The sequence below is a fragment of the Platichthys flesus genome, chromosome 4, assembly GCF_949316205.1.
Source record: "Platichthys flesus chromosome 4, fPlaFle2.1, whole genome shotgun sequence".
Taxonomy (NCBI): Eukaryota; Metazoa; Chordata; class Actinopteri; order Pleuronectiformes; family Pleuronectidae; genus Platichthys; species Platichthys flesus.
Window position 1 is genome coordinate 27287203 of NC_084948.1, and position 14396 is coordinate 27301598.

The window sequence follows — 14396 nt, forward strand, 5'->3', positions numbered from 1 at the left end:
GAAGAAGAAATTATTTTACATGATTAAATCTTCATAAACTAATATTAGAGGATTTAGAGATTCATCAAATGTACAAAAGACTCTTGACACCACAGCAAAATGGAGGTCATATGGATTTAGTTTGAATTGCAAAATATAGAAAATATCGATTTTATTTTCCCGTTTACAGGAACATCCATGGACGTACGTGTTTAAATTTAGATTTTAAATTGTTTAAATGAAACCGTATTATTCACAGTAAATGTTCCTTATAGCGAAAAATCTTCCAAACATCTGTGGATTCTTTTAATTCAGAAGGACGACACATCAGAAAAATCAGGTTTCCAGATGTTTTCTCTTTCTTCTGCTATAAGATTAAGAGACGTGCATAAACATCAGTTTAAAAATACATTATAACCTGCAGAAACAAAATATATCAAGTGTGGAACTGAAATATATAAAATAAGACGATACCAACTGATAATAATCTAAGCTACTTCATTTAGTTGCCTTATTGGCGATGATGAGGAAGGCAGACACGGCGTCAGTCAGAATCCACGTCAGACTATTCTTCAGGAGTCGGATGGAAAAAAGATGTCATTTCATTTACTGAAACAAAAGCTTCTCACATTCTTTGGAGCAGCCGAGTGTGAACTTTCATTTTTCCGTTTGTGATCATAAAGCACCTGAAGATTTATGTAACGTTGATGTAACTAACGTGTCACCGGCTGAATTTTAAAACACGCTCGACATCTGCTGCCGAGATTCTCCGGCCGACACAGAAGGGTTTCAATCTCTGTTTTCACAAACAGAAAATAAAAAACAACTCAACCCAGAGAAGAGTGAAACAATTATTAAACTAATGTTCTCACCATGAGGAAGAGCGGCGTGTTGATGGTGGAAAGGACGCTCATGGAGTTGGTGGTGACGGAGCGAGGCTGTGCTCTGTGGAGCTTTCTGAAACAAGTTCCTAATATTTTGTCCATTTATATTCCTATGAAAGGGTTGAATAATGTTCTTCAAGTGGTGACATGCATTAGATTAAACCAGTCAAACTAGTAACAGCTGAGTGGGACAAGGAACAGTAGTTTGTGTTGAACTGAGCTGAGATCAGTCACATTGATACTGCAGCTCCACACATGTGAAAATCCTCTTTGCATATTTACTACTGCTGCTGCTTCTCAGCTTGTTTCCTCCTGACTCATCAACAGAAAGATTAATATACTGTTCACTTCATTTTCTATTGTTGCCTCAAGGATTTATTTTTTACTGACAGGTTCAGAAACAGATCAATCAATCACATTTTATTTGTATAGCCCATATTCACAAATTAAATTAGTCTCATAGGGCTTAACAGGGTGAGACATCCTCTGTCCTTCACCCTCAGCAAGAGTCAGGACCATCTCAGAAATACATAGAAACCTCAGAGACACGTGAGGATCCGTCTCCCAGGACAGAAGATCAATAGATGTCACGTGTAGGAGAACATCATCAAGATTAAAGTTGTTAGCAGCATTGATGAGGGTAGACATCTTGAAGAAATCATAGTCCATGGTCAGCAACCAGCAGGATCATGATCCACCATCAAGATCGGATCCACTATAGACCACAGTCGTTGTCCACTGCCGCTTATTAGGATCCATCGTGAGCCGCCGCCTCGGTCCTGGTCCACCACCATTATGTGATGCCAACGCAACAAAGGATCCGCCATTACCACTATGATCAGCTTCCTATTTCAGAACTTAGGACAAGTAACATTCTGCCGCACTAATTAGCTCTAAGTATAAGCTTTATCAAAAAGGAAGGTTTTGAGCCTACTTTTAAAAGAACAGATGGTGACTGCCTCCCGAACTGAAAGTGGGAGATGATTCCACAGCCGAGGGGCTTGATGGCTGAAGCTCCGGCTCCTCCTCTACCTTTAGAGACTTTAGGGACGACAGCCTGAGTTCTGGGAGCGGAGGGATCTGGTGGGTTTATAAGGTACCAACAGCACTTTAAGGTAAAAGGAGCTTTAGTATTAAGGGCCTTGAAGGTGAGGAGGAGAATTTTAAATTCTATTCTAGACAGCAGCAGCACTTATCACGATTTGTAACACACCCATGTAATACCGATGGTATCTCTATGTTTGTGTGTGTGTGTCTCTGTTTAGTGTGTGTGTATACGGGTAGTGTGTGGGTGTGTGAGAGAAAGGGGGAGTGGCAATGACTCACGAAATTAAGATGGCCGACAAACACTGGGGTTTGAAACTCAAAATGGTGGTATAACCCACCAGATATGGAATCAAAATGGCTGTCTTGCCGTATGAAATCTAGAGCCAAGATGGTGGACGGGCTTTGTGATGCGAAATCGACTATAGCCGCCGAACCACGAGGCTTAGAGTCAAAATGGCCGACTTAACACATGTGAGAGACGATGGGGAATGGAGAACAAAGGCTGCTGTGATCTATCTCGTAGTTTTGGCGCCGAATGGCGTCGAGATGTGAGCAGGCTCCCTACGTCTCGGAATGTATATATATATATATATATATATACATTCGTTATATATATATGTATATAACGTCAATATGTGTGTGAAGGCAAAAACGTGTATAGGCGGATGTGGGAGAAGAAAAAGAGAGAGAGAGAGCGAGAGAGAGAGAGAGAGAGAGAGAGAGACATGTAAGGTGCAATCAGAAAAACTCTCAAAACACACATAGACAATTTTACCGTGACTTGTGTACCGATCTTTTAAACTGTAAAGTCTGTACAAACGATAGCTGTGACGATAACAGTGCAGCCGGAGACGCTTCGTCACTTCAATACAGTAGAAACACATTATTTACTCTATATGATGAACCGTGCCTACGTTTCCCATCATGCAATGCGGTATTTACATATGGAAGGCAGAACTAAACTGCTTCCGGTTTGTGTTTCCCTTTAAGAACAGGAGGAAGTGAAGTCCAGGGGGTGTGGCCTGTCTGTTGACAACTTCACGAGGTAAACAGCTGTTCGGTCCCTTTGCCTTCATTTCTCTTAAAACTTAGTGACCTGTTGACAACAGCGTCACACGTGTGTCTGTAGTCTTTCAGTCTGTCAGTTCTTCTGCCACAGACGAACACTGTGTTACTGGTTTTCCGGCTCCAGTCGGTGGCTCGTACACAACCTGCTCGTCGGCCTGTGTGGACTCTGAATAACAGCAGAATTGTCAGCATGAGAATCTGACCACATTAATCAATTAATGCAGAAAACCAAAAAAGATAATTCCATGTATTCATTCGTTTATTACCACTGAGTGTAATTCAGGAGAAAGGGCAGAGATGGGTTTGTGCTCATTTAGTTTCATTTCTTTTGTTAGTTTAGAAAACAGTGAAATGTTAAATTTCCTGTGGATTTTACAGAACAACCGTCATAAATAATTTATACAACTTTATCTAACATCACATGAAGGAGTTTTACAGAAACAGGGAAGAGGAGCGGAGAGGCATCATTTTGGAGATGTTTGAAAACACAGTTACACAAATGACCTTCACATAACTTGGAGAAAACGTTAATGTCCTTAAACACTGTGTGATTTGTGGGAAGGCAGTTCTAGTTTGCACTTAGACGTGTCTTAATATGATTCAAAATGTAATTGGGACATGTAGAAAGATCTGGTTCAAGGGACAGAACACGTTATCCAGAGGGGGGGGGGGGGATTCTGATCCTCGTGTATCGAGATGTCCTTGAGTTGTTTTCCCTCCGGGCGTCCTTGTCTTTCAGCAGGTTGCGTGTTACAGCCATGTCCTCTCCAGAGATCTCCTCTCTCTCCTGGGGCCACATGAAGGTGAAGGGATGCTCCTCCAGCTACAAGGACTGTAAGGTGTGGCCTGGAGGCAGCCGGGCCTGGGACTGGAGAGAGACCGGCACTAACGTGAGTGGAAGCCCGATCAGAACCGATCCCACAGCACCGAAACAGGACCATAGCCCGCTGTGGTTCTTTGTGACCGGGCTCACACTTGGTTATTTCTCCTCCCAGCATCACCCTGGAGTGCAGCCTGCTGATCTGGAGGAGGTGCTGCAGAAGGGAGTCGACCTGCTGGTAATCGGCAGAGGGATGAGTGAAGCCCTGCAGGTAGAGAGGAGCCACAACCAGTCCAGTGCAGGAACCAGCACCTTATAGATCCAGACTCAGGGGAGGGAGACACATTCTGCTCATTTCTACAGTGATCATTTGAATTAGTGTAAAGTTCAGGAAACACAGCACTGTCCCAGCCTGCTCTGATTGGCCAGCTGCTCCACTCTGTTGTGATTGGTCAACAACTTCCAGCTTTTGTCGATGTCGGCCTTCATCACCCTCTCTATTGTTAAGCGTGTACGATGCAAATGTGGGGCAGCATGACATGACATCATGATGTTGAATTATGGGATGGACTACTGACTGGGTGTTTCAGGAGCTTCAGTGTTTTCTGCCTTTAACACAGACTATTTACTTTGCTGAACTTTTATATTAACAAAAAACTTTATAAAACACCAGAGCTAAGAAAAACATGTGTCCTTTTATACTATATGTAGAGAATACTACGAGTATTCTATCTGATCAGATAGAATAGACTTGGAAGATATTCGATATAACACATTTATATAGATATGGATTTAGTTTGAAGGAGTGTGACCAGTTTCATGGCGCACACTGTGTCTGCACTGTGAGCAGCACGTTTTCAGAACAACACAATCTCAAGAACAAAGACTTGAAGGGTAAAAATTCTCTGGATCGTGTTTATTGAGTAAAACATGTGAATCTGTTCCATCGGACGCACCTGAAACGCCTCCTGGGAAACTTTTACTGAGCAGCAGCGCCCCCTGCAGCCACAGTGGTGATTTATTGTGTTGGTTTCTGCAGTGTTGAGTCTGTCGTGTCTCCTCAGGTTCCCTCCACCACTCTGGACTTTGTGAAGCAGAGCGGCGTGGACGTCAGAGTCCTGCAGACGGAGAAGGCCGTTGCTGAATACAACAAACTGGTTGGTCAGGGGGCCAAGGTGGGCGGAGTCTTTCACTCCACCTGTTGAGGTCGGGCCCTGTGTTCGTCCACCGGAGGAAATGACCGACAGGCGATGGAGACGCCGTGTTCCACCGTCTGGTTTGAACCGGTGGTTTCCTCCTGCAGATCTCACCGATCACTGTGAGACTCAAACAACAGCTCTAATCTTAAAGTGGGTCGGTCCTCACGTTGTGTGTTTGCTGCGCTGTAGAAGGTCACTGGCGTCTAAAGAGAATTTATTTAAAGATTCTAAATCAGGGAACTCTTTTCACTTTTGTATATTTGACTCTAGATGAAGAAAATCTGTCGACAGAGAAATTCAGTTTGTCGTTGATGTTATTTCAAAGTCGACTTCAAATCAGGTTGAAGATGAAACGTTAGAACATTTGACCTTTTGTGTAAAAAGAACTGGTTGCTGTGAAGTTGATGAATGTTCAGATCAGTTTTCATGAGATGAGTTTGTCTTGTTTGCTACAGAAAATAAAATGAGAGAATAAATCTCCTCCACATGGGTTTGTGTTAATTTGAAGCACTACACAGTACAAATGAAAACAAAACTCTTGTGTGTGTGTGAAAGTCTTTTGTGTGTGTCTGGTTAGCGTCGGGTGGGTTTGGGCATGATGAACACTTTGACTGGCTTGCTGAACTGAATCGTTCCCTCGACGGCGGCCTCTGGTGGTGGGAGGCCGTCGATGCTGTCGCTCCACCCCTGCTTGGCAGCAGAGGAGGAGAAGGAGCTGCAGGAGGAGCTGTACGCCAGCAGGAGGCGCACCTCGATCTGAGACGGCTCTGAGAGAAACGAGGAGAGGGTACAGTCAGTCGTGGAAGTGGTCATCGGGATTGGACCCTGAGGCTTCTTGGGTCCATTAGGTTTCAATATCTGATTGCAGTTTGAGCATAAGCTGAGCAAATCTAATAAATCCTCTAAAACTGAAGACTCCATCTGGGATAAATGTTAAAGCCAGATACAGGAGAACATGAGCAGATAGAACGTGTTTGATCTTTAAATCCATATTCAAAGTCGATTTGAAACATTGTGATATGTCAGGTGAGAGTGTTAGACTGACCCGTCCAGGCTGTGTGCGAGAGGTAGACCTGTGTGATGAGTCTGTGGCGGTCGGGTCCAGGTCTTCTGAAGTCTCCAGGTTTCGGGTGGATCACGTGACTCTGGCCGTCTGGATACAGAACCTGCAGACACAACGTGATGCAGCTTTAATGTCACTGAAGATCAAACTGACCCAAGCCCAGATTGTGACGTGAGAAACTTGAGTTCAGAGTCAAACTGACCTGTACTTTCACGCTGTTCTGAGGATCCTGGACGTGTTCCAGTGTTGCGTCGATGTCTAGCGCCACCACCAGGCCTGATGTGAACCTCAGTGGATTGTCAGACTCCCCCGTCGGCTCTATGATGGTGGCGGTCGCCCGCTGAATCTGTTGACGGGCGAGGAAACGTTAACGAAAACAAAAGCGCTGCTGTTTGGTAGGAATCCAACAACTGGGAGAAAAAAGGTTGTGTCAAGGTTCAAACTGAAAACCGCTGCTCAGAGAGCGGCAGCCTGTACCGGGAGTGAGTTTGTGATTTCTCCTCCTTACCTGCTCAGGCAGTTTGAGCTGCAGCAGGCCGCTCTGTCTGAGAGTCGTCTGCAGGATTTTCACCAGCTCTGCAGGTTTACAGGACGACAGCCGCGGCATCAGCTCCAGAAGTTTATCCACAAAACTGTCCTGGAGGTGGGGCAGCTCCGTGAGAAACAGCCTGCAGGTCCCAAGAAACATGGGAAGAAGAAATACAGAGCGTTCAGGGACCTGGTCACGAACTCAAAACCACAGAGAACTTTTTAAACCATTTACAAAAATAAAAACAGTACAAACAGGTAGTAGGGAAATGTGTTTTTAGCTTTGCATTAGTAATCTCTGTCCAAACCGACACACCTGAAAACACACATCATGTGACCGTTCACTGGTCATGTTGTGTAAACAGGAAGTAGATGTCTATAAATAATTCATATTAAATATTTATTATTGTCCAAGTGAGCTCATGAGGACTGATCAGACCCGACGTGCTGTGGTTACATGTTGAGTCAAGTCTGTTTCACTCGCCTCTGAAAAGACTCGATGTCCAGCAGGAACTTCTCACAGCTGCTGATGAGAGGATCCAACCTGAAGAAGAAAGAAACATCTGTATGGACTGATGTGTGTGAGCAGATGAAGTCTTGCATGTCAGAGTGAGTGTGTGGGTCCTGACCCTTGCCTGGTGCGAGCCGTCAGGATGAGCTGCAGAGCTTTGGCCTGCAGGCGGACATGATGTATTGTGGCCACTTGTCTGTTTTCCAAACCACTGTACAGAAACTCCAGCTTATAGGTTTCCTCTAAGATCTACAGACACAATCACACATGTAAAATGAACACACACTTCATCCTAGAGGACCTCACAGGAGTGGTAACACAGACGTGTGTGTGTCTGACCTGTTGAGCGGCAGCGGTGGCCGTGACGTTCTGTTTGAGGCACAGAGGGACGGCCATGTTCCACAGCTTGTCCTGCAGAGCCTGAGGGGACGAGGCAAAGGTCAAATGTGAAGATCAGTGATTCGGTTTCCAGAGCTGCCTCACCTGCAAGCTGCACGCGACACTATGCAACTTTTACTGAACCTCTGCAGCCACACATGGTTAATGGAACAGGACAATAACACAGACACAAACACAGGTACCTTCATGAGCAGCAGCTGGCAGCGCAGGTACGTAGCACAGAACTCAGCAGCTCCCACGAGTTCGGTCTGTAGTTCCCCGAGACGCTGCAGGTCTCTGAAGGACACGGGTCAAAGGTTCAAACTCCTCCTTCATTCAACCAGGTACTGGTGAGTCACTAAACAACCTCCATCATGTCTTGTTTATACCGTATAGTGAAGTCCAGCAGGTCCTGGGCTCCGGGTGCCTCCAGGTTCTGGATGGTGCTGACCCGGTTCAGACTCTGTACCAGGAAGAGCTGAGCTGATTCCAAAGAACCAGAACCACCACCCGAGTCCACCGAGTCCAGGCCGTAGATCTGCTTCCTGCCCGGCAGCTGTGATACAGGAGAACAGTTCCAGGTGTTGACAGTGAGTGAACAGAGCTGCTGAGTGTTTGAATGTTTTTTGGTCAGGACTCATCTCACAGCTGCTGGGCTCCACGCCCAAAAATACTTTGAGAAGGATCAGTGGAGAAAATGAGCTCTCACCCTGAGTGGCGGGACGAGGTGGGACAGACTGTCCCTCAGGTAGGCGTAGTGTCTGAAGGTGTGATCAGAGAACAGTGCCGGCATGGTGGGACAGGATTTGGCCGCGTTGAACACAAGCACCAGCACAGCGATGTCTGAGAGCAGGACCAGAGTCAAGAGAGGACAACAAGAGACACAAGCTAATCGACTCTTAAACAAACACAAACTGTGGCTTGTTATGGTTGGACCAGTTTTCAGGTGAGTGGAGGATACAGGCTGGGTCGTCCATGTCCGGCTCTGGTGTGTCGAAGTACGGGTGCGTGCTGAGCAGCTCTGAGACCAGCGGCAGCACCAGGGTCGGGTGACGGGAACCCATGAACTTCAGACACCTCGAGGGACAGAATAAAAAGATACACAGTCAACCATCAGGTCATCAACAGCTTCCATCCAAATAAAAACCACCGTGTCAACATGAATTCAGCTGTTACTGGTCGGTGGCTCTTCAAGCACCGAGACGTTCAGTGGCTGTGAATCGTATCATTTGTAGGAATGTTGATGGGAAACTGTATTTTAGGATTTTATCATCACACTCCCTTTGTATGGTATCAAGTTTGAAAACACACTTTCACTACATCAACCAGTGGTTCTCTAACTTTATCTAAACCAGGGTCTCACTCACTCACTCACACACTTGTCCTTCTATAGTTGTGAGGACACTCATTGACATAATGTATTCCCTGGGCCCCTTACCCAAACCACCAGAACTAAATGTATGGCCCTCAAACCAGGTCTTAACCCTCAAACAGCCCTTTGATTTTGGGAGGACCAGTCAAAATGTCCCGACAATGATGGTTTTGAACCAGAATTGGCCTCATAACTATAGAAAGACAAGCACACACACACACAGCGAGTCTTACTTCCAGACAGAGTTGCGGTCGGTGGGATACTTGTTGAGGTTCTTCAGCAGCTCCAGCAGAGCCAGCTGGATGCACTCTTTAGTGGAGACGTTGGTGAAACACAGTAATTCATGGAGAGCTTCTCTGATGTCCCGAGACTTGTCCTGGAGACAGACAGGGACTTCATCAGTGGGTCCAGAAATACCTTATTGTTTGACTTCTGTGTGTGTGTGTGTGTGTGTGTGTGTGTGTGTGTGTGTGTGTGTGTGTGTGTGTGTGTGTGTGTGTGTGTGTGTGTGTGTGTGTGTGTGTGTGTGTGTACATACCTCCAGCACAGCCAGCACAGTGTCCAGCTGGTCCTCTCTGAGTGTTATATGAGTAGATATTTGTCTCAGCACGTGGATGGACTGCAGCCTCACTTCCTCGATCTCATCGTTGAACATGTCGACCAGGAAGTCCAGACACTTCTCGGCGAAGCTGGTAGACGAGCGCGCCAGCTGGCACAACGCATCCACCGCCGCTATACGAACCTCTGGAACAACATGAGAGATGGAGTGAAGACCAGTGGGAAGAACATGCAGAGATCATTAGATATGAAGAGTCCTAGTGTAAACCTGATCCTGAGGAAAGGATAGAGGGAAGAAGTGTCACGACTTTCTTCGATGTTAATCAATCATAAATTCTCACATTATAAAACCTTGTGAGGAAATCAAGACAAGAGTCTTAGATTGTAAATCAGATTCAGAGGGATGTGTGTTGAACATCACATGAGCCTGTGTGTCCGTACCGAACATCTCGTCCTCCAGGCCGTGGACGAAGGCGCCGCAGGCTCCGGAGGCGATGAGGGCGACCGTGTTGCTGTCCAGCCTCTCCTTGGGGGCGTCGTCGGCCCACTTCCTGCCGGAGGAGAATTCTCCGGAAGCAAAAAGCTCCTTGGCTCGTTCATGAGCCGTGCGCTTCCTCTGGACACGGGAGGAAGAGGAAGAGAGGTGAGAGGAGCTGTGGTGATTAAACTCATTATTCTGCCATCATTTCTATAAAAAAACATCTTGTGATAAACCACGACTCACCCTGAGATCGGACATCAGCTTCTTATCCAAAGTTTGCTCTAGAAATTGAGGACTGACCTGCGTCATCAAACCCTGACACAAAAGAAATGAACACGTTTCTCTTCTGAACGTTACAAATAGTATTTATATACTGTACACTACAGTGATGCAGTGAGTGTGGCTCCTGTTGCCTCACCAGTGTTTTGGCTGCCTGCACACGAACCATCCAGGAGCCATCACTGACCATGTGACTGATCTTCCCAAATGCGTCGTCAACCAGTCGGATCTCTTCATTGGAGGATGGGATGGGCACGATGCTGATTGGAAGGAGAGAAGAGTGAAATAAAGAAAGATGTTGTACAAACAATCACACTAATAATTGATCTTTATGGGATGGTTTTGAGTAGTTTGGCTTCTCACCTCTCTGAGTACAGGTGGCTGAGCACCCAGACCATCTGCACTGCTGCAGAGCGAACCTGCTCATAGTCATCTGACAGCAGCCTGCAGGCCTGCAGACACATTTATCATTTAAAGTCTTTATTTGAATCTGCCAATAACTTTAGAAAAAAAATCAGCTCAAATGTGTACAGAGGTCTCATAAGTTCTTTAAACACAAAACATACACAAACATACAAAACACACACACACACACACGTTTATACTCTTACAGCCACTGTAGTTGTAACTGCTATGGTCAGCACCACCAGAGGACAATTCACAGTAGTTTGAAACCATAAATTATCTTTCACATGGCCAACACTTGTTATTTCAGTATTTTATCATCATTCTCACACAGACAAAGATGTAAAACAAATCTAAAATCTACACCGGACCCAGTTTTTTTATCTGGAACAAAGATCTGTGGACTGACGTCCATGATCTCAGGAGGTTAATCTAACTGCTGTTACCTGCTCATAAATGATCTGATGAATCTTCATGCCTCTCTCGTGAAGCTGCAGCTGAAAAGCAAAGAGCAGAGTTGTGATATTAGAACATGCTGAGTTCTCTGGCTGCAGACTGTGGCTTCACTGTGTGGTTTCTGAAAAGTCGAGTGTGGTGCAGGACACATTTCTTGAGGTGTGTAGGTGTTGGCGGTGGCCTACCATGGCTTTAAGGGCTGCGGTGCGGACCCTGGACTCCTGGTCTCCAAAGTAGTCGCTAATGATACTCTGGACGTCCCTCACTGCTCCTGGAGCTACATGGCAAATGACACATGGCAACAAAACCATGAAAACACATCACAACAACTCATCAGACAATCAGGACGCAGACATGTGGGTTTACAGAGTTAGGACTATAATGCTGGACACAGTGAGGCCTCGTAAGACTCTATGAGAACTAAATCAAATCTGCCACAACGATAAAATAACTAATAAAACACATGTCCTGCAGACAGTTCCCTTAAACATATTCCTCTCTCTGTTCCACACACTGATGATACATGATTCAGTTTAAAAGCACATTTAAAAAGTCAGAATCACAGTTCAACCATTTAAAGATATTAATAAATGTGCCACACCTATCGATGTGCTTGGTCCCTCGCTGTCTTTGCTCAGAGGCGTGTCCACCGTGCCGAGACACCCGAGGAGCTGCAGACACTTGTTCCTCACCCCGAAATACGTATCAGACAGGTGCTGAGAGGGAGAACCAGAACAAACACTTTATGGAAAGTCCTGTTGAGAATGATGAGTAGTGTGTGTGTGTGTGTGTGTGTGTGTGTGTGTCTGTGTGTCACCTTGCATGCCACCTCAATGAGCCTCTGTCTGACTGTAGGACTCTCAGGTAGTTGTGTACCTATGACCAGCAGAGTGTCCAGCAGCTGAGCGAGGACCTGATGAGACTCTGCAGACACAGAGAAACACAACTTGTTGAACTTTGTTTAAGATTGTGATGATTCTGCAGATCTTGTTTTAGTTTCTCCCAGTACAAAGCTTAGAGAGTGCAGGACTCTGGTTTCCACTGCTCCCAACTGAGATCACTAAAATACAAACAACCCTTTTCATGCCCATATTTTGGAATATATAATAAAATAGAATTTAATTACCAAACTAAAAAGAGACTGGTTTGAATTTTTAGCTTTTATCAGCCACTTTACATACTAAGTCCTGCACAACCTGTGTCATTACTGCTTCATGCATAGACTATAATGGACACAAAGAATTACTAATATTTCTTTAACACTGTATAGGCTGCGTTTAGAGAAGACATAAAAAATATCACAGCAAATTTCCAGGAAATCTCTTTGAAATTTCTGAATTACTGATAAATAATATAATGTATAAGTACAAAAAGATAAAGTACAACAGACTGACACTGTGGCTGAAATGATAAAAGTTCAAGGTTCAAACTGTGACAGTGAGTCTTACTCTCGTTGGTGAGTGTGTTGATGGCGTCGTCCACGATGCAGTCTGGGATGAAACCCTGTGTTTTGGAGAGAAGACTCAGCAGAGAGGCGATCTTCAACCTCACCGAATTATCTGTCTCCTGCAAGACAACATCACAAGTGACTGTTCATTTTAGACACAGTGAACATACATTGAAAAATTGTAAATAGTGTTTACAGTCGGTTTTATATTTATCTAAAAAGAGTGGTTTAACTACAACGTTTCTGAACCTGGCAGTAGTTGGTTACCTTATAGTAATGCTCCAGCAGGATCCTGACCACGCCCTCCACGCTCTCCACCTCCACGGGCTTGCGTGCAAACTGCAGCAGGTACTGCAGCGCGTCAGTGGAGTTAGTGGCCTTACAGAGGTCGATGTGCAGAGCCGCAGACTTACTGGGTTTGGACAGACGCAGCTTCTTGGCCGGGGCTTCTTCTTGGGGAATCTGTCAGGATGCAAAAAAAAGTTCAGTTTAAAAATGTTCTATCTAAAAGGCCGGAATCATCTCCATTCCTGATGTGTAATATTCTCTATTCAGACAAAAGCCACAACTGCTTGAATGATTCTGCCTCAGTCATAAATATAATAATAACAACAACAGTCACAGCACTGCTTCATACTGGGACCTTTACCAACATGTATAGAAACTGGCTTCATTCTAATTATATACATAAACTCGACGTATAGAGAAATCACAGTTAAGTCACAATAATCGATCATCTCATAACAAGAGTCCTGAATAACAGACTCTTTATTTCATCATCTCTGCTAAGGAGCTAGATACAAATTTGATCATCATATAAACACACATATATATATATATATATATATGTATAGTAATAACCCTAAGTCTTGGGCAGATGTCATCATGTTTTTACTCAGGAGTTTAATAAGCAGTTAGATCTACGCCATCTCATCAGAATATCTCAGTAAACACAGAAGGTTAAAAACACGCAGATGATATTTACACGTAAACAACATGAAAGTTATGAATTCTGACGTGAACAATGAACTCATCATCGTCTGAGTTCATAACAAATTTCGAGAGTTAGCTCATGTCAGCTAACAGCTAACGTGGCCAGATGTTGTCAGCTCAATGGACTTCCGGCTGATTTAGGTCATTTACAACTACAGTTCATATTTAAAACTACAGCTCATATGAAAACGTTTTATTTCACGCTGTGTCGCGTCTGTTAGCGGTTAGCTGTTGTTTGTTATGCTAGTTAGCCCGTTAGCATTAGCCGGCTAGCTAGCGGTCATTCGTCACGTTCTCCTGCGGTGGTGCAGAACCAGTGAGCGGCGTTAAGAGGACCACGTGTTCTCACCTGCACCACTTTCGTGTGAGAAAACTCTTCGTACACTCGCTTCTTCAGGTGAGCGGCCATGTTCACGAGGAGAGGGTTAGCTTAGCTTAGCTTAGCTCGTCTCCAGCAGCCACCTCACACTGTCCCTATCGGCTTCCGTAGCGGTGGTGTCACGCAATCTGTAAATACCGCTGTTCCGGGCAAAACTTTCCTCCAGAATGTAAATGTGTGTTTTTATACAGATGTTCTCTGGTCGTCATCACAGATAATAGTGTCTGAAAGACTGGGATCGAACCAGTGACCTTCTGGAGCCGCGCCTCTAACAGCGGATCTGGAAACAGCTTTTAAATTCAAGCAGCTCAATTATCAGATGTCTGTAAACTGCTTATGTTACTTACATCAATAAAAAGATATCAATTATTATAACAGTGTCATGGCACTATAACAATAGTTCAATCAATATATCACTTAATGTTTAAAACACAAGTGCTCAACCTCACGTTTGTTAAATATTCTGCTGTTAATCGAGTGTTTATTATTCTCTGATCATAAATAAGAGTTTAAAGTTATGATACACATTAAAAAATACATAAAAATGAA

At 44.7% G+C, this 14396-nt stretch overlaps 2 protein-coding genes across 4 annotated transcripts; one reads left to right on the top strand and one right to left on the bottom strand.

Annotated features, from left to right (window-relative positions):
* Positions 1 to 2865: 2865 nt before the first annotated feature.
* aamdc (adipogenesis associated, Mth938 domain containing) lies at positions 2866 to 5482 on the top strand. 3 transcript variants are annotated; one of them, XM_062385748.1, is made up of 4 exons: positions 2866 to 2955; positions 3718 to 3868; positions 3974 to 4069; positions 4863 to 5482. In XM_062385748.1, the coding sequence occupies exons 2-4, from the start codon at positions 3737 to 3739 to the stop codon at positions 5001 to 5003; spliced, it is 369 nt and encodes a 122-aa protein (XP_062241732.1). In that variant the 5' UTR covers positions 2866 to 2955; positions 3718 to 3736; the 3' UTR covers positions 5004 to 5482. The 3 variants fall into 3 exon arrangements, with proteins under 3 accessions (XP_062241732.1, XP_062241730.1, XP_062241731.1); XM_062385746.1 differs by having other exon boundaries at positions 3718 to 4069; XM_062385747.1 differs by having other exon boundaries at positions 2871 to 2955; positions 3721 to 4069.
* ints4 (integrator complex subunit 4) lies at positions 4686 to 14049 on the bottom strand. The gene is made up of 24 exons (XM_062385745.1): positions 13818 to 14049; positions 12743 to 12937; positions 12477 to 12594; positions 11846 to 11952; positions 11630 to 11744; positions 11214 to 11305; positions 11019 to 11069; positions 10531 to 10619; positions 10307 to 10427; positions 10132 to 10203; positions 9849 to 10023; positions 9388 to 9593; positions 9083 to 9225; positions 8439 to 8554; positions 8187 to 8320; positions 7867 to 8033; positions 7681 to 7774; positions 7439 to 7519; positions 7218 to 7348; positions 7073 to 7132; positions 6569 to 6728; positions 6263 to 6406; positions 6043 to 6163; positions 4686 to 5764 (listed from the first exon to the last, which is right to left on the bottom strand). Exons 1-24 carry the CDS (start codon positions 13875 to 13877, stop codon positions 5571 to 5573), a joined length of 2946 nt encoding a protein of 981 aa, XP_062241729.1. The 5' UTR covers positions 13878 to 14049; the 3' UTR covers positions 4686 to 5570.
* Between the last annotated feature and the right edge of the window lie 347 nt (positions 14050 to 14396).

Bases quoted from the DNA above. Each gene is read 5' to 3' on its own strand.
- aamdc (XM_062385746.1), top strand. From the start codon at position 3,737: ATGTCCTCTCCAGAGATCTCCTCTCTCTCCTGGGGCCACATGAAGGTG. The intron at 4,070-4,862 runs GTAGAGAGGAGC...GTGTCTCCTCAG, and splicing joins GGATGAGTGAAGCCCTGCAG to GTTCCCTCCACCACTCTGGA.
- ints4 (XM_062385745.1), bottom strand. From the start codon at position 13,877: ATGGCCGCTCACCTGAAGAAGCGAGTGTACGAAGAGTTTTCTCACACG. The intron at 11,306-11,629 runs GTGTGGCACATT...TTTGCCATGTAG, and splicing joins GGGACCAAGCACATCGATAG to CTCCAGGAGCAGTGAGGGAC. The intron at 6,164-6,262 runs GTCAGTTTGACT...TTGTGTCTGCAG, and splicing joins AGAACAGCGTGAAAGTACAG to GTTCTGTATCCAGACGGCCA.